General features: G+C 39.3%; 1 protein-coding gene across 1 annotated transcript in view; it reads left to right on the plus strand.

Moving 5' to 3' along the window:
* Positions 1-20,191, plus strand: part of LOC101272296 (uncharacterized) — a gene marked incomplete at its 5' end in the record, with an annotated part of 197,820 nt that overhangs the window by 114,239 nt on the left and 63,390 nt on the right. Inside the window, 3 exon segments of the mRNA XM_049716165.1 lie at positions 1,735-1,817; positions 1,904-1,978; positions 8,214-8,311. Of these exon segments, the coding sequence (XP_049572122.1) occupies positions 1,735-1,817; positions 1,904-1,978; positions 8,214-8,311 (256 nt within the window).

Raw genomic sequence — 20,191 nt, forward strand, 5'->3', positions numbered from 1 at the left:
ACTCAGAGACCCATGGGGCTATATCACATAGTTTTACATACATACAATGGGAATCTTAGGTAAGAAAAGAGGGTCATAAAATGGAAGAAAATATGTATTAAAAAAGTGATGATTGGAAATCCCCCAAATTTGATGGAATATATTGACTCATAGATTGAATACTCTCAGTGAACCCCAAAAGAATAAATACAAGGGAAGCTACATTTAAAAATATCATAATGAAACTGCTGAACACAGTTAAACAAAGTTAAAGCAAAAATCTTGAAAGTAGACAGAAGGAAAAAAACCCACATTACAAAAAGGGGAACAGTGCTCTGAGAAATGATGGACATTATCATCTGAAACAATGGAGACCCGAAGTCAATGTAATGACATATGTAAAATGCTAAAAAATGTCAATTCAGAAATCTGTATCCAGCAAAAAATCCTTCATGAATTGAGGTTGATATAAAGACATTTTCAGATGAAGCAAAGGTAAAAGAATTTTTCTTCAGCGACCAGCACTATAAAAAACTTAGAGAATGTTCATGAGGCTGGCTGGGTCATCTTTAGGGAGGAAAAGTTTTCCAAAGCATGCAGACAGGGAGACCATGTCCTCAACATTTTACACGCTGGAAAGCTCATTTAAAAGCATACACAAAGGCAATTCCAAAGGGCTGAGGATGGCAGCCTTTAATCCCGAGGGAGAGAAGAGGACAGGCAGCAAGGCTGTGACTGCTCATGGTATATGATGCATGTGTACTTTTTAAAAAAAGATTTTGGGTCAACCTCTTGGTAAGAGCTGTGGCTCTGTTAAGGTACTCCAATCTCTAGCAGCTTCTGGGCCAGGGTATTTGTCACAAGATGCTGGGGATAGGCCTTAGCACACGGGCTCATTGAAGTGAGAGGTCAAGCCAATGGATTGACAGTCGTAAAGGTAAAGATATACCTGCTTATGTACTATCTTTCTTTGTTTATAATTTAAGAAACATTTGTTGAGGAGGCATTCCATTTCAGGCACTGTGCTGGACATAATAGGAGAAAGATGAGCAAAACACATTATCTGCAAGGAATGTTTGATCTAGAGCAGTAGTTCTCAATTGGGGATGTTTTGCTCCCCAAAGGACATTTGGCAATGTCTGGAGACATTTTTAATTGTCTCCAACTAGGGGAGGGCTGGGGAGGTAAAGGATGCCTTTGGCATCTAGTAGGTAGAGGCCAGAGATGCTGCTAAACATCCTACAAAACACTGGACAGCCCCCAAACAAAGAGTTAACCAATCTAAAATGTCGCTTATGCTGAAGTTGAGAAACCCTGATATAAAACAAGTCTTGCAAAAGATGATAAAGGTAGCTCAGGTGAGACGTGTTGGGTATGCACAGATAACAGAACTGTCTAGTCTCAAGGTTTTATAATGGAATACTGGTGTGAGGCACAGAGAAATTTCTTTGAAAACTTGATCACAGAAACATAGCTGAGGATAAAGAATCCTACCCGGAAAGCAGATCAGACACAGCTGCTGCTTGTAAATTACATCCCCGTGGTGTGGCCAATGGTAAAGTTCTACTTGAAGTTCATGCATTGACTGAATTAAAACTGGGAGCATAGAACAACTTAGAGCCTCCAGAGAATTCCTTCTTTTACCCCCATTTGTCAGGCTTTATATAAACTCTTAGATTTCAGCAGTGTAAGCTTACATATCCTCTGAAGTACAAATCTATAATATTTTTTTCCACCTTTTGTTTTTAACCCTAGGAAGCATTTCTAATAAAATTGGTCCCTGCCCTATGGACCGTGATCTCAATCTCTCAAAAGAAGACCATGAATTACACAATAAGGTAAGATGAAGGCTATAGAAGTTGGTTTTGACCATGAAAATGACAGTCCTGATTATTAACTATGATTTCTTAAAATATATTTCCAGGTAGAAAGTAATTTGGTCATCAAAGCAGGTTTTGAAGTGCAGGGCATAGTAAAGCAGCTGACGTTTGTGAAATCAGTAATGCTAATAATTTTTTATTACATCCGAATCAGACTTCTTTAAGCAGTTGAAGACTTTAGTTAAATTAACCAGTCTACAAGACTCTTTCCATCTTGGGCAGGGTGATTAGAAAATGTGCTGATTGTACTGTATTTATTTGGCATGATCATGGCTGCCATGAAATCGATCCAGAAACTATCCTGATGAATTTATATAAATTACATAGCCTGGGTTTCCAAACGTTGGTTAAATTAATTTTACTGGTGTTACTGGATCCCGTTTTTTGATATTTAACCATTTCCAAAATCTTTATCTATATAGACCGAATGACTTCAAGTTTTAAGTATTCAGAAAATTTAGCCTGGCTAGAAAATCAAAGTAAAAGGATTTCTCTCCAACCCTGCCCTTTCTCATACAAATTATCTGAATTATTATCTTTATACTCCAGTATGCTGACTAAATTAATACAGGTCTATAGAGCCAACTTTCATGCCATTCTCTAAAGACTGATTTTAAAGTAAACCTTGTTTCCACCTCTAAACAGTGGACAACCATCTAATCAAATAAATGTTTTTTTTTTTTAAAGTACACTTTTTTTTTTAGGAAGATGTTGGGGGTAGGAGTTTATTAATTAATTTTATTTATTTTTGCTGTGTTGGGTCTTCATTTCTGTGCAAGGGCTTTCTCTAGTTGTGGCAAGCGGGGGCCACTCTTCATTGCGGGGCGCGGGCCTCTCACTATCGCGGCCTCTCGTTGCAGAGCACAGGCTCCAGATGCACAGGCTCAGTAGTTGTGGCTCATGGGCCTAGTTGCTCCGCGGCATGTGGGATCCTCCCAGACCAGGGCTCGAACCCGTGTCCCCTGCATTAGCAGGCAGACTCTCAACCACTGCACCACCCCAAATAAATGGGTTTTTAATGTCTAGATGACTACTTAACAGCGTTTACAATTACAGTTGTTTTTGTATTGCAGAAGAAGAAAGTTTAGAAATCAAAAGTTCAGTGAAATTTGTAACAGTGAAAGATAACATTCACTGAGTGCTAGGAAATTACTAGAGGCCAGAAAATGTTCTCAGGTCCTTCACATCAAATGACTGTCTTATTCTCACAACAAACTAATGGGATAGATACTGCTATTGACATATTTTCTATATTTAGCAGGTGAGAAAAATAAGGCATGAGAGATGGAGCAACTTAGCCAAAAAAAAAACATTGTTGACAAGTGTATAGCTGGGCTTTGAACCAGTCTGTTTCTAGAATCCATATTTGTATCCATCATGAAATAATACTTCAAAAAGTTGTTTATTTCTTTGTCCTTTCAGCCAGGTGTATGTTTTCTACTTCTTGGGTCTTATAACCTTAATTTAAAGAATAGGCTATGGAAACCAAGGACAATTTGCTACAAAGGGAAAAAACTTACATCCTTTATACATGTTATGTATTAGGCACTTTTATGTATATTTTTTTGGAGGCTAAAGGAAGGATACATCTATGAGATTTCTAGGATATTGTGGACCTAATATTAGCATTTTAAATATTTTTGTAAAATTTTCATGTCATTTGTTGATCATAAATTTTGAGATTAGAAGAAAGACTGAATTAAGTAAGATGAGAAAGAATGCAATCACTCAGAAAACCTAAAATTCTTCCCTATGTTTTCTGAGTTTACCGTTCAATTCAGGAGTTCTCTTTTTCATTTTATTTTTAATGTTATACTCCCCAAATTGCTAGTCGATTGTTTGGAGGAGTAAGCTCTTCCCTGGGGGTCAGGCACTTTGAGAAGGTGTCTTAACTCTGAACTGCTTTAGGAAGCAGCTTTGTGCCTGCTGGTAATACGTCTTTGTAACATCAGTGCTGTGGGAAGACAGAGCCAGAAATACACCCAAGTTGCAAGTGACTGAGTACAAGGGAGGTTATACCATCTACTAAATCTAAATCTGAGACCCTCTATGCCAATTTAAGTGTGTTCTTTTTTTCCCCTCATCTTCTCATAGTAATAGGAATTAATTTGAATCTTCAGCTGCTATTAAAGACTCTAACCCAGGCAATTGATAGGGTGGCTGTGGGGAAACTGAGGTTAATATTGAACTCCACATGTGAGGCATTCATTTTTCAAATAACACGGAGCCAGAAAACAATCAAAATGTGTGGTCCAAAGTGCTGAGAGATGTTAGTTGTCATCCAGAGGGCGGAAACAGAAACCCAAGGGGTTAGTTACCCGAGAGGTCTCTCTGGGTAAATCCTGAGCTACCAAGCCAGGAAGGAGCACCTTGCTTCTCCCTGGATACTGCTGATAGAAAGCCTGTCCTGAAAAATTCTCTGGAACACACATCAGAAATGAATTAAAGAAAGAGGAAATAGTGTTCTTGCTGGATGGTCTCAGGATTTAGGCTGGATTTGATTTGGAGCTATGGGTTTTTATTTTTTAGATGATAATAACAACACTGATGGAACTGAACATGATGTCATATTTATTTGCTTTGTTACTTCAGATGCACCTGGTGTTTGTTGTTGTTATCGATGACTTGCAGTTCTGTGATCCTATTAACACAAGCCTCTTAGCACCGTTCGTCCACCCCAAACTGTCCTCCCCTGCCTTCTTAAAAAATGGTGCTGTTCACTTCTGATCTTCCCAGGGCAGTTCAAAAGCATTCATAATCCTCAGGATTCAGCTCTTTATTCACTATTTCCTCTTTCTAAGGCTCTCTCTTTTGATGAAACAATCCCCTTGCTCTTCATCTGGCCAGATGGGCAGATGAACAGTGCTCCCCAGAGCTCTGCACAAAGACCCTGTAAAGAGTTTGGGGAAAAAATGCTGCTGCTAAGTGGAGCCTAATTGTGCCAGAGCCGCAGTGCTTTTCCACTGCACTGGTGCCACTGACCTGTGAACTGCAAGCTCTCTTTCTCTGCACAAAGACTTACCTTCTCATCGGTCCCGTCATCATCACCCTTCTTCATTAAGCAAATGGTCCATGGAAGGAATTATTGCTGAGGGATAAAAACCTCTAAACGACAAGGTAGGAACCCTGGGCTTTGCTTTCTATCATATAACACAATTAAATGGGTCTTTTATTTCATGAGCTGGGCAACTTTTTTTTTTTTTAAAGCAATTTATTTTTGGCTGCACTGGGTCTTCGTTGCTGCATGCGGGCTTTCTCTATTTGCGGTGAGCAGGAGCAACTTTGAGACTTAATATCTTGTCTTATACCTTAATATTATCTTAATATCTTAATATTAATAAATTAATATCTTAAGTCTTCCTAGAGTATTTTCTACTAGGCAGCTTCTTAGAAATGCTGTAATAAATGCACAATAAAGGATGTTAAATGTTCCCTTGATCACCCACGCTATATATTGCACTGTACCAGATGCTACTTATATCCTTAATGTCCTAAAGCATGTTAAGTTCTATCCTTTCCATCCCCAGAAAGAATTTTATAGCTATTATATCACTTTGTCTTCATAAAAAATCCTGCGATCTATGCAAGACAAATATTATCTCCATTTTTCAGATTAAAAAACTCAAATTCATGGACTTTAAATAATTTAAGTTTCGAAAGCAGCGAGAAGACTCGAATGAGAGTCTTCTGACCATCACTTGTTGGCCCTGTTGACTGCAACACAATACACTTTAGTTTCTGAAAATTCTATAAAACACTTCTTGGCTCTCATTTTGTGTTGTGTTTGAAAGAGTGCGTGTGTATTGCTTCCTCATTGATGCTGTATTTGAATGGCCATCCTCACAGACCAAATTTTTAGCTCGTGAACTTGAAAATCGTATTCTGAATTCTAGCAATTTATATTTACATATTTGCTGGTGGTTTCTGCAATCGGTCAGACTCTGAGTAGCCATACAGATGATATGTGAAACACGCCATTCCAGAACAAATTTGCACCACCAATTTCTCCTTTAAAGTATAGATAGTCATCTTTCTAAAGACAATGCTGTTGGAAGACTTTATTATTATTATTTTTTTAATAACGATGTTCTTTGGCTTCAGGGACTTAAAGTTGTCATGGACCAGAGGATCTATTTTCTGTCTTTAAATGTTGATGATATCCTATTTAATGTATTAGTTGTTGGGCATAGATTCAAGATAAGAATTTGTCCTTGGTCGATCAGATTGTTGAGTGTATTCATGTGAACATTCATTCAGGCTCACACACTCCGGTACTCACTCACCTGGGAATTTTGCTGTATATATTTATATCTTTTTGGGTTTAAAACTCTTATTTTTTTGGGGTTTTTGTTCCTCTTTGGGTTCATTTCTTTGGAGATGAACAAGTGTCTGTGACTTTATGTCTTCCAAAACACCCATTTGAAGGAATTTTTAGCACGTTAAGTTAAACATTCTTTAAAGGAAATCCAAAGGTTCAGAAAACTTTTGTTATTTTTAGAGTTAACAGGTGTTTTTCTTTGTGACTTAGCAACTTGAGGTAGTCCATTGTCATTGTAATATAAGTATTTAATGAAGTGACTTCTAATAACTAATTCTTGAGTATTTACTATGTGCTTATTACCGTGTTAGGAGCTGTGAAAGATACATGGAAATATATACTACATACCATTTTTACCATGAATTTAGTTGAACAATCAAGATAGACATTAACCGATTAACCAAATAGAAAGCAGTTTAATATTCTATATCATAGAACACGTATTTTTTAACAAATCAGGAGGTTTGGTGGGTAAACCAAATCCTTGGTATAATTCTTGATAGCTGTTTCAACTTTCTATTTAGTAAGACTGAATAAAGTATCTAAACATCTCATAAATAAAAATGCCATCTAATTTAAAGGTTAAATACCTACAAAAGCATGTTTTTAGCAATCAGGTAAGGTGTACAAATCAAATACGTTTGTTTAGTTGGGACAATTCAGAGCTCTCATATATTTTAAAGAATTTTGACACACTTTAACTTAGGAATGGAGTAATTAAAAATACCAACAGTAAATAATCTGATTAAAAGTACCTTTATTGGCACAGGAGCTATAGAGTCTGAGAAAGATAAAAAAGACCACAACCAAAGGTACCTTCAGTTGATGGCTCTCATAAATGAATTTTGTTCTTAAGGTGATCAAATCAATCAATTTTATAATAAAAGAAATGAGCCTTGTAGAAATTTGATGACGCATCTATTTCACCTGAGTTTCACTCCAGGGTTTTCCTGGTTACTACCACTTGTGCATCCCAAAAGCATTCTGCAATTGCAAAATATTTCAGCTACAGACTTGTGCTAAAACTTGTATGAATTGATATCAAGGAATTTGAAGTAACGAGCCTCTTATAAATTATGATCAAAAACACTTGAGAAGGGTCTAAAGAAAAGGAAAGAACATTAGCACAACTATATTATAAGTGCCAGTCATGTCTAACTTCTTCTGTAGCTAGTGGTTTACAAATGCCTTTTTGTCAGCAGTATTTTGTAATTAAATTGTATGGGAGACTTCAATATATAAACAGATAAAAGTTTAACTGTTTTGGTGGAAGAGGGAAGAGTCTGTCTAGGTTAGATGCTCCCTCTCTCCCCACTCCTCTCCAAAGCCGGGCTCTTCAGAATCCTTGGTTGAATTATAGGGTTTAGTTTCTCCAATGAGGCAATCTGTTTTCTGGAACCATCATCCTGGGTCACATGATTTTCTCAAGTTCTCATAAATCAGCTCCACAGACATTGTATGGTCCTGAGTTTAAATTGATGTTATTGAGACTGTGGAACTCAGGAGTTTTTGGAACCAATGCTAACATGAAGCGGCCTGCTAAAACAAAGTAGAGGTAGGGTGGAAAGGAATCCTGGTGGCCTTTGATTCCTTTGCTCCCCTAGTCCAGAAATCCAGCTGACTCCTTGCCTTCGCAGTAGCCTGGCTGGTCAAACTTTTCTCCAAATTCCTTTCTGCTAAAAGCTAGTTCAAGCTGCATCTTCTTTACTTGCAATAGTCTGGATTTAATACGAAAATCATAACCATGGTTATGATGTTGTTTTCATTCTAACAACATTTATAGAATCTGTTCCATGTGAGATAATACAAAAATGAACATGTCACAGTCTGCCAATATAGACATGAAAATTTAGTAAGAGAATCTGGAATATAAAGCCATAATTTCAATGCAAAATCATGGCTAACTATGTTTCTGTATGACCAATGATTCCATAAGTCATTCTGGGAAAATTGTCACTGAAGCCAGGTAAACTTTCTATCTGCTCCCTGCTAAAATACTTTTTCTCCCCATTTATTTAATTTCATTTCATTCTGTGAAGGAAAAATCAACTGCTTGGAAAACTGGAGAAATTGAAGATTATTCTCAGGATACATCTTATCTGGAGGAACTGGAGAAACACAGATTTTCAGTTTGGTGAGTAACTATATCCTGTCTTTCTATTTTAAAATTTAAATCCTTTAAATTCAACAAGTCTTCACTCATTCTATTCTTTTATTAGTCATTTATTCAACAAATATTGATCGCATGCTTATTACAAGCTATGTGATATGTGCCCTGATTTGGGAAAGCTCATAGTCCAGTGAAATATATGTATGCTTAAACATCAGAGTAATATGATAACACTTTAAAAGAGAAAAAAAAAATGCACACATAAACACCTGGAGAACACGATGGCTTGAATTCGCTTGAGAATGGTGAAGGATTTTTCAGAAAAAGTTTGAGCCAGATCTTGGGGAGAAGACTACAGTGGAGAAATACTGACAATTTGATGTGGGCAGTGTCCAGAGATGGAGTTGGGAGGATGGCTGGGGCTGATACACATTCCAAACCTTAGTTCACTTAAGATCTAAGCAGATCATAGTTACTGCGCTCTCTTCCTGGCGATGTGTATACAGGTATATCTGTCTATGCAAGCATACATATAACAAACATGAAAAAATACATAGAAAAGTGAGCAGTGGAGCTTCTCAGAGGTAACGATTACAGGATTTTTCAGTGGTGGGATTCATCAAGGATGAGGGAAGGAACCACAGTAAGTGGCTGTGTGACACGTGGAGTAACCTAGGAAACAGGAAGAAATGGAGTAGCCTGTCAAAGTTGTCTCCTCCAAACCACGGCCTCTCTGCTCTTCAAGATCCATGCTCTGAATGGTTTTCCCCCTGGGAATTTATCTGCCTTATGATTTGGTTCCTGAAGATTTTTTTCTTACTCTTCCATCCTGGAACTATCATCAGGAGGAATAGTAGCAGCTCAAATTTCCTTTATCCAGAGTCACATTTTTATAAGTCCTACTGGTTTTCACTTAAATGCAAAAGTCTCAATAATTTCACCAGTGCTTTCCTGAAGCAGCTGAAGTACGGTCTTCAGGTTAACCAATGAGTTGTTCTCTTGATCAAGAGATGCAGGCTTGTGCTTAAGAAACAGGGAGATGTGCATTTCTCTAATGATTAATGATGTTGAGCATTCTTTCATGTGTTTGTTGGCAGTCTGTATATCTTCTTTGGAGAAATGTCTGTTTAGGTCTTCTGCCCATTTTTGGATTGGGTTGTTTGTTTTTTTGTTATTGAGCTGCATGAGCTGCTTATAAATTTTGGAGATTAATCCTTTGTCAGTTGCTTCATTTGAAAATATTTTCTCCCATTCTGAGGGTTGTCTTTTGGTCTTGTTTATGGTTTCCTTTGCTGTGCAAAAGCTTTGAAGTTTCATTAGGTCCCATTTGTTTATTTTTGGTTTTATTTCCATTACTCTAGGAGGTGGGTCAAAAAGGATCTTGCTGTGATTTATGTCATAGAGTGTTCTGCCTATGTTTTCCTCTAAGAGTTTGATAGTTTCTGGCCTTACATTTAGGTCTTTAATCCATTTTGAGCTTATTTTTGTGTATGGTGTTAGGGAGTGATCTAATCTCACACTTTTACATGTACCTGTCCAGTTTTCCCGGCACCACTTATTGAAGAGGCTGTCCTTTCTCCACTGTACATTCCTGCCTCGTTTATCAAAGATAAGGTGACCATATGTGTGTGGGTTTATCTCTGGGCTTTCTATCCTGTTCCATTGTGGATAAAGAAGATGTGGCACATATATACAATGGACTTATTACTCGGCCATAAAGGGAAATGAAGTTGAACTATTTGCAATGAGGTGGATAGACCTAGAGTCTGTCATACAGAGTGAAGTAAGTCAGAAAGAGAAAGACAAATACTGTATGCTAACACATATATATGGAATTTAAGAAAAAAAAATGTCATGAAGAACCTAGGGGTAAGACAGGAATAAAGACAGAGACCTACTAGAGAATGGATTTGAGAATATGGGGAGGGGGAAGGGTAAGCTGTGACAAAGCATGAGAGAGGCATGGACATATATACACTACCAAGCGTGGGGTGGATGGCTGGTGGGAAGCAGCCGCATAGCACAGGGAGATCAGCTTGGTGCTTTGTGACCGCCTGGAGGGGTGGGATAGGGAGGGTGGGAGGGAGGGAGATGCAGGAGGGAAGAGATATGGGAACGCATGTATAGGTATAACTGATTCACTTCGTTATAAAGCAGAAACTAACACACCACGTAAAGCAATTATATTCCAATAAAGATGTAAAAAAAAAAAGAAACAGGGAGATGCAAGAGGGAAGAGAAATGGGAATATACGTATATGTATAGCTGATTCACTTTGTTATACGGCAGAAACTAACACACACCATTGTAAAGCAATTATACTCCAATAAAGATGTTAAAAAAAAAAAAAAAAGAAACGTCAGGCAGGAAGGGAAGTCAAAAAGCCCAGGAAACAAGAAATATGCATGCCTCTTCTAGGATAAAAAAAGTAGATAAGAAATGCAACTTCCAAATAATAAAAAGACAAGCTCCCCGTCCTTAAGAAACTCTTGTTCGTGATGGTCTCTATGGGGAGGGTGACAAGTACATTTCAGTAAAATAGCTGCCAGAGCAGAGGTACCAAGTGCTCAGTATGGTGTGCAGACAGGAGAGCTGGAGCTTCTGTTGAACCACGTGCAAAATTCTCAGTCCCTGTCTGAAGCTCTCAGGCTCCCAGCTCCCGCATTTGTCCCTGTTGCCTCTCCACGCTTTCTCTGATGACTCAGCTCTCTGTTGGGATGACTTTTCAGAGTCCATTGTATGCAACTTCACAATGTCACTCTTACTTTACACATAAAGTATAAAAGCTTCAGAGCTTCCAAGGATCTCAGAGCTTCAGTTTCCAATAGATCTTTTTTTTTTTTTTTTTTTTTTTTTTGCGGTACGCCGGCCTCTCACTGTTGTGGCCTCTCCCGTTGCGGAGCACAGGCTCCGGACGCGCAGGCTCAGCGGCCATGGCTCACGGGCCCAGCCGCTCCGTGGCATGTGGGATCTTCCCGGACCGGGGCATGAACCCGTGTCCCCTGCATCGGCAGGTGGACTCTCAACCACTACGCCACCAGGGAAGCCCCTCCAATAGATCTTTTAAGAAGCAACTCTCAGGCGTTGCTCCTTTAGTAGGTAAACTCATTGTCTAAGTCGTGATGAGGGACTGGCAAGTATAACCACCAAGACAGATTCTGCCCTCTATCTGTTTTTGTAAATAAAGTTTAATTGGAACCAGACACACCCCTATGGTTACATATTATCTTCGTTTTTCTCTATAATGGCAGAATTGAATAGTTGGGGCAAGGACAGTACAGTCCACAAAGTTTAGAATATTTACTTCCTAGCTCTTTACCAAAAAGTTTGTTCACCCTTCCTCTATCCTGACCTCAGTGTTTCTCTGTTGTTCTCTTGTGATTAGGCAGGACACAGCACGGGAAGCTCGTCTCTGTTCCGTGTCTGAGGCTTTAGCTGAGGCAGCTCCAATACCTGGCGTCTGGCTTGGATTCCTTAATTGAGGCTGTACGTCTGAAACCTCACTTCCTGCTCTCAACTGAGCTTCTCATTTTTCCACTTCTCTCCCCTGATGCTTGGGCTTCCTCTCAGCTTATTGCGGTTCCAAGTAGCATCTTTCCAAGCAGAGAAGGTGGGAACTGCAGATCTCTTAAGGTCAAGCCTTCAAAGTTACACAGTGACTCCCACTGTATTCTGTTGGTCAAAACACATCACAGGGGCTTTCCTGGTGGCGCAGTGGTTGAGAGTCCGCCTGCTGATGCAGGGGACACGTGCCCCGGTCCGGGAAGATCCCACATGCTGCAGAGCAGCTGGGCCCGTGAGCCATGGCCACTGAGCCTGTGCTCTGCAACAGGAGAGGCCACAGTGGTAAGAGGCCCGCGTACTGCAAAAAACAAAACAAAACAAAACAAAAAAAACAATACATCACAGGGCCAGACGGGCAGAATAGACTACATCTCCTGATGCAAAATTGGGAAAGTGACATTGCAAAAGAACAAGCTAGGATGGGAGATATTGCGTGGCCATGTTTGGAAACAGCCTATCACATTCTGCTTCATTCATTTCTGTGTGCACAAGCAAATAAAAAGCAATGAAAGAGTGTAGGTTTTGTGGGTAGACCTGGGCATGAATTCCCTTTTTGCTGCTGCCATGTAACATTGAATCAGTTAAACTCTCTGAGGCTGTTTTCTCCTGTATCAAATTGGAATAATAATAGCTATATGGTGGGACTTTATGTTTATTGTGAAAACTGAGAGATAATATATATAAGACAGCCTGTATAGTCACTGGAACATTTAGTTTTTTAATAAAGGCAACTAATATTAACATTAATAATAATAAATTTTGAAGAAAATGTCTTTTCCAAAGGTTCAAATGGAGGGCATTTGTCACCTGAGGATGACACATCTGCTTTCCTTTCTGTTCTTCAAACACACCACGGTCTTTAACACATCAGAACCTTTGTACTTGATGCCTCCTCCATCTGGAATGTTCTCTCAGTTCTTAGTAGGATGGAAGGCAGTACATACTGCAGGTCTCAGCTTAGATTTTCCCTCCTAGAGAAGCCTTTCCTGACAATCCTATATAAAGTAGTACCTGCCCCTCTCTGGTTATTTACTTTCTCATCACCTTGTTTGTCTCCTTTAAAGTACTTATCACAATATAAGTTAATCTTTTATATTTATATTTATTCCACTTATTTGCATGTTTCTGCTTCCTCTCACTAAAAAGAAGCTGTAGGCAGGCAGAAACCCGTCTTGTCTGGTCACTCCTGAGTCTCCGGCCCTAGTTCTAAAATACCTAGTTTATAATAGTCAACCAGTAAATATTTATTGGGTGAATGAATAAAAGGATAAGTGAGTGGTCGCTCAGCTTGTCTCTCTCCCAACCTCCTTGGTTGTCCTACCTGTTTGTTTACTCCCAGTCTCTCCCTTCTCTTGAAATTGCTATCATTAAAAAAAAAAAAGTAACATGGGATAATTAACCGCTCTGAACGTTTCTTTTTAAACCAGGGTTGAGGATATGGGGGCTGCTGAGACCTCTATAAACCTGTGTTTTAAATGGTCTGAGATACAATCTGAACAATTTCCTTGATGTTTTATTAGATCTGGTAAATCATTTATTGGGGCAGCCTTTACCTAAATCCTCTCCAAATCCCCATAAAATTCATTTAACACAGAATACTCTCCTACCCAGCTTCAAAGATATATATGATATTGTGTGGGAAGTTTCTGCTGCTCTAGTGCAGTAAGTTTAAGTGTAGGTATTTTCTTTCTCTGTCTTATATGGTCTACCCTTTCCTCTTCCCCCAACCCCCCTACCATGCCTCGTTTAAACATGCTGATGTTGGTAAACTTGGTAGATTGTTAAGGTTTCAGTAAATCACAGCTTCCATTCTTTTTTTTAATGTATAAGTCCTTTAGCTAGTCAGATGCAAGTTTACGTTGTTTGTAGCTGCCAATCATTTTTTTAAAAGCTTCCAAAACATAATTCTAAGACTGTTAGATTTTCTCAACCAGAAAGATAACCAACTAAGTTGCCTCTGAGTGTGTAAAAGAGAGCCCCATTCGAGCACATGTCACCCCAGTGGGCCTGCTGCCCGTAGTGTCAGGTGATCACAGATGAAAGTCTTCTGGGCTGTTTCTGGTGGAGTTTGCATCACAGCCATCTTTTCTGGGCCTCAAAGCCTGCCCTTGCAGGATGTTTATGTTTTCTCTTTGGGATATATGCTGTTGTGAGAGGATGACTCTTCTCTTCATATTTTATTTTATATTTTATTATTTTTTTAAGATTTTTCTTTTGATGTGGACCATTTTTAAAGTCTTTACTGAATTTGTTACAATATTGCTTGTTTTGTTTTTGGTTTTTTTTGGCCCCAAGGCATGTGGGATCTTAGCTCCCTGACCAGAGATCGAACCTGCACCCCCTGCACTGGAAGGTGAAGTCTTAACCGCTGGGCCACCAGGGAAGTCCCCTTCTCATATTTTAGATAACATGAGATATCCAAGGTATCCCTTGATACTTTTGTACTAACTGGTTTATTTCCATCATTACCCCTTTGCTGGTTGGCTCTATCTGTTACACCCTGCATATCTTCATGCCACTCAGCATGTGGTAATTAGGTGTTCAGTAAGTCCCCTCCCAGCCTAGACAGCAAGTTTAATAAGTTTCACAGGGATTGAGATCTGTCTATCGTGTTCTTCATGGCCTACTCACAACGATTGATAAATTACAAGCACTTAATAAATATTTATTGAATTAATACATAAAAAATAAGGGTAAATTAAGAATTTTGGCATTTCCAGAAGTTGTTCTGGAGAAAAGACCAATGGGACAAAATGTAGATTTTCTGGGCCAGTTTGTCTGTGGTGGCTACTGTTTCCACCTGTTCAGCATGTTTCTTCCCCAGGTTGCTTCACTCACCCTCTTTTATGATTGCAGACCCTCCCCCCTCACACACATACACATACCTACATACCCCAAGGGCATATGAGCTGTGATGTGTATTATGTTCCTAGGACAACTATGATTGATTAAGGGATGGGCACATGACCTGAACCAGGCCACGAAAGCACTTTCGCAGGATTTTATATTTTGTTACTTGGCAATAGAAATTCTATCTTCTCTCTAAGGTTATAAGCTGGAATGATTTAACTTTGATACTCTCTGTGGCCACGGCCACCAATTTACCATCCCTACTCCCTCTACCACCTCTTATTAATATTTAGCATTTATAACCTATTTGAAACCAGTAGATGTAAGAGTCTCACTGATGCTTTGTAGGTGACGCATATTCTGTTCTAGTCAAACTAATAAAAGTGTGTCCTAGAGGCTACCTCAAGTTCACATTAATGATGGATAAAATTATGTGCATACCTAAGAACATGTATTTCAGGTCAAAAAATATATTGTCCACCAGGAAGCTTTTATTTTATTTTATTTTCCTATGAGAGGAAAGACTTCAGGGAGAAAGTTTACAATGTCCACTCAGTTAATTGCATAAATAAGCACTCATTTGCTTGTGTAGGCAGAGCCATAGCACCTCACTGCCTGTGGAGTGAATTGGGTTCCCTGCTTCCTAATGCATTCCCTTCATCCCTGCACAGTGATTTCTCCCATGGAGTCAGCCAGATTATGTGTGAAGTTCCTCTGGAAGTAGTGCCAATGACTGCTTCTAGGCAGTGGATATCACTCTGGTAGTTTAAAGAAGTCAACATAGTTTTCAGAGGTACCTAACTCGTAATTGGGGAGAGGGTTCCATAACAAGACAATCTCAGAATCTTTCCATTAACACTCAAATATGACTGGGTGGGTAAGCGACCAGAGAATCACACACTTTTAGAGCAGGAAGGGATCTTGGGGAAGATTTAGTTCAGCCCCGTTGGTTTATACCAGTATAAACCTGAGACCAGTAGCAGTTAAGTGACTGGCCTTAGGTCAGTCAGCTAATAAGGAATGGAAATGGGATTAGAACCCACTTCCTTTCGATCTCAATTCAGTCCCAATTATAAAAGAAATAAATTCTTCCTAGAACTCTGCTAGTGGTTTAATAGTTTCCTGTTTCTATCAGTTGCAAGCTGCTTTGATATTTATTAATACATTGAGGAGAAAGTGCTGATTCTTAGGAAAATGCGTATAATGGATTAATGTAAATTTCCTCCTGCCAAGGGGGTGAGTAGAGGGCTCATGCCAAGATGCTTGCTAACTGCGCATGTTGCTGGCCACACAGAATAACATCTTTTTTGTGTTCTAGGCCAGGCATTTATGTGGCTGACCTACATTTGTTGCTTAGGGAAGGTATGAGTTAACTAACAGGAAAGTTATTCTTTAACAAAAGTGATACACTTTCCTTTTTATAACTCACATGTGATTTGACATTGAAATAAAATGCAGATGCTACTTTGGCGTATTCCCTATTGTGCTTTTCCAAAACACCTTCACATATGGTCTGCCTCATTCCTGAGAAATGACTTGTTGTTTATGTCATAGAAACAGAACAGATTGATTTTACAGTGAGTAAGGAGGATGATGAATTGTACGTTGGAGAGAAATCCTTGTCTCGGCAATCTAAACACTTGAAAATAAATGTTGCCTTTTGGAAACGGCTCTCATGACCCACCCATGATCCCTTCAGTGTATGCTCCCTTCCTAAGGGTTAAATAGACATACACATGCGATCTCAGCAAATAAAAGAGTAGTTACAACACCTCAAAATATAATTTTTCTTTTCACCATTTAAATATATCCTGAGACCTAACGGTTGAAAGAAATGGTGGAGTTGTCCCAAAGAACCAACCCCAAATATCTACTGCAATATTGTATCCGCACTATGACCAGAATAAAATGTTTCTCATCTTGGTAGGAGAGTAGTATTATTTCTTTATTTATCAAGTGATTTTTTTTTTAATATCTTTACTGGAGTATAATTGCTTTCCATTGTTGTGTTAGTTTCTGCTGTATAACAAAGTGAATCAGCTGTACATATACATATATCCCCATAACTCCTCCCTCTTGCGTCTCCCTCCCACCCTCCCTATCCCACCCCTCTAGGTGGTCACAGAGCACCGAGCTGTTCTCCTTGTGCTATGTGGCTGCTTCCCACTAGCTATCTGTTTTACATTTGGTAGTGTATATATGTCAATGCCACTCTCTCACTTCGTCCCAGCTTCCCCTTCCCCCTCCCCGTGTCCTCAAGTCCATTCTCTACGTCTACATCTTTATTCCTGTCCTGCCCCTAGGTTCTTCAGAACCATTGTTTTTCTTTTTTAGATTCCATATATATGTGTTAGCACACGGTGTTTTAAACATAAAACTCTTATGCTAAGACGCTTTCTTAGGCGCCTCCAACGTTTACCCCTTCAGAATTATTCTGCACAACACAGAAAAAATAATCTTGTGTGCTCACTCTTCTGACAATAGGCTAACAACATGCACTTCTGCAGAATTTTACAGTTTTAAATCTCTTTATTTCATTCCCATACCTTTTCTTTTTCCATTTGGTATTGACAATACCCTGGTGATAGATATTCCTAACCCCATTTTACACATCATCTAACCAAAGTCCAGAGAGATTAGGTGACTTATTTTCCAACACTCAACTAGTTCATCTGTGTTCCTTTCCAGTTCTCTTTCCACCATAGCATATCACCTACCTGGCTGGCCTCAGAGTCATAAGGAGACTTTATTGTGTGCATTTAGTGGCTTTTAAAAAATAATGTTTTGAAGTATTACTGGCATATTCCACAGAGTTGGGTGGATGTGAGTGAAGAAAAGATGGCATGGAGGAGGGATGCTAACCAAGTCAGCTCTAGAATGGCACATCAGAGCAAATCCCTATGGAGGAATATTCCTGACAGTAATTTATCAAAGATCCATATGCAATTAGGTTGTTATTGACTGATGTCTCTATCTTATTACGTATGGCTAAAGCATGACCATCTAATCCTACTAAGAAGGAATACATCTTAGTGGCTAAGTATATAGGCTCTGGGGCTGTAATACCTAAACCCAAACAAATTAGCTTTACGAATTACTAGTTGAGTAAACTTAGACAAGTTTCTCAAACTCTTTGTACCTCAGTTTCTGTAAAAAAAAAAAAAAAAAAGTCTTTAAAATCTTTAAAATGGAGCTAGTCGTACTTGCCTTATTTTAGTGAATTCATATCTGTATGTTAAAAATAAATGGAACAGTGTAAATGCTCATAGCACATAGTAAATGCTCAATAAATGTTAGCTATTATTACTGAAGGAGGCTTCCCTCCTCTCTACTACCCTCCACAATGATCTGCTTTCCAGCCTATGTTTTTTGTTTGTTTGTTTGTTTTTGCGGTACACGGGCCTCTCACTGTTGTGGCCTCTCCCGTTGCAGAGCACAGGCTCCGGACGCACAGGCTCAGCGGCCATGGCTCACGGGCCCAGCCGCTCCGCGGCATGTGGGATCTTCCCGGACCGGGACGCAAACCCGTGTCCCCTGCATCGGCAGGTGGACTCTCAACCACTGCGCCACCAGGGAAGCCCCAGCCTATGTTTTAACTATGAAAATAATGACCTGTTTATTTTTGAGAAACAAAGTATTTTCTAGTAAATAAAAGACCTGCATACAGTGCTATATGTCAATTATATCTCAATAAAACTGAGAGAAAAAAGTATAGAAGAAAAAAATAAATAAAAGAAGCCTTTCCCCTAAACAAACAAACAAATAAATAAAAGACTGCAGGGGGAAAATCAGATGTTAATGGTAGAAAAGAGATACCAGAGGAATAAATATAATGTGTTACTTTTCTATTGCTGCATAATAAATTATACACACTTAGCAGCTTAAAATGATACACATTTTTTAATCTCATGATTTCCATGAGTCAGGGAGTCTGGGCACAGCTTAGCTGGCCCTCTGCCCGGGATCTTACAAAGCTACAATCAAGGCGTAGGCAGGGCTGCGTTTTTATCTGGAGGCTTAACAGGGGAAGAATTCCCTTCAGCTCATTCAGGTTCTTAGTAACATTTATTTCCTGCGGCTATATGACGGAGACCCTGCCTGTTGCCTGGAGGTCACCCACAGTTCCATGCAATGCGGCTCCTTTGCCATGACTATTACTTCACAAAGCCCACCTGGGGAGTCTGTCACCTCTGGGAGGTCCCCTGAAGCTTTTACCTGATTAAGTCAGGACCTCCTAGGATAAACAGGATTTGATTAACTCCAAATCCATTATTTGAGATCTAATTATTTCTACAAAACCCCTTCACTTTTGTCATGTCCTGTTGGCTAGAAGCAAGTCATTGGTCCCATGATAAGTTCTATGTCATATCACCTTTTTCCTCATCCATGTCTGTGTAAGTAAAATAAGAGTGCAAATTTTCTTACCACTGGCATCACAGGGGAATTGAAGTCTTTGACCCTCGTGACTTCTCCTACTTATAAAAGCAGAGTTATGTGCTGTGCTGGGCACTCCAGCAGCCATCCTTCTTCTCTGTATTTCTAATCAGTGATGCTGCCTCCAGTGATGGAAAATGGTAGACACTTTCCCAGTCTGTCATGCACTCTGGGTGATCATGGACCCAGTTCTGGCCAATGAGATATAAGAAGACGGCAGCTTGGGCTTTCTTCCTCTTAAAAGGGAAACAAGCAGGAAGGAAATGCTTCTTTGTCACTCTCTTCTCCCTTCCCATTTGGGCCTTTGTTGTATGGATGTGACTCTGGAAGCATCTACATGAAGAAGAAAACTGGAGAGAGACCAAGCCAGCACCCTGTTATGTCGAACTATTGCTTACGACCTCCTTCTACCTGTCTCAAGGTTTATTTTACACGAGATAATTAAATGCACTTATTGTTCAGTACTCTTGGATGAACATTCTGATGCTCATAGCTTATTCAGTATTTATCAAGTCTACATGGTGTCCTAGATTCTGGACACATAGTATTGGAATCCTTTCATACTGTCTGGGATCCACCAAAGCATAGTGTGTGACTAGTTGCTTTTTAGTTTAGTACAGTTTGGAAAATGGGTGCAGTATAGTGCAGGATGTTCTTCCCCATGGGTACCACACGATTCAGTTGGAGTGGTGGAGAATGAGGGGAGTAGAATGAATTTAGCCAACTGTCTGGAAACCCAATATGACATCAGTGATGACTTAAATATCCAAGAGTTTCAGATTATGAGTCAGTCCAGATTCAAGCTGTATGATTTAAATGATGCAAGGGCAAAACTGGGCAGGAAGCAATGTAGGGACTTATCTGATGCAAAAACACAAATGACCAGTGAAATAGATAATGTTCTGTTGTAATAGTTTGCAAACAGCATCAAGAAAACAATTGAGTGGGTGTGTTTTGAGCTTCAGACATTGTAAATTCTTTCACTCTCATATACTTTATGCCTTCTTTAATAAGTTGGAGAGTCTTGGGCCAGTGTCATCGGTGACGGTGAGTGGT

The sequence above is a fragment of the Orcinus orca genome, chromosome 10 (assembly GCF_937001465.1).
Source record: "Orcinus orca chromosome 10, mOrcOrc1.1, whole genome shotgun sequence".
Classification (NCBI taxonomy): Eukaryota; Metazoa; Chordata; class Mammalia; order Artiodactyla; family Delphinidae; genus Orcinus; species Orcinus orca.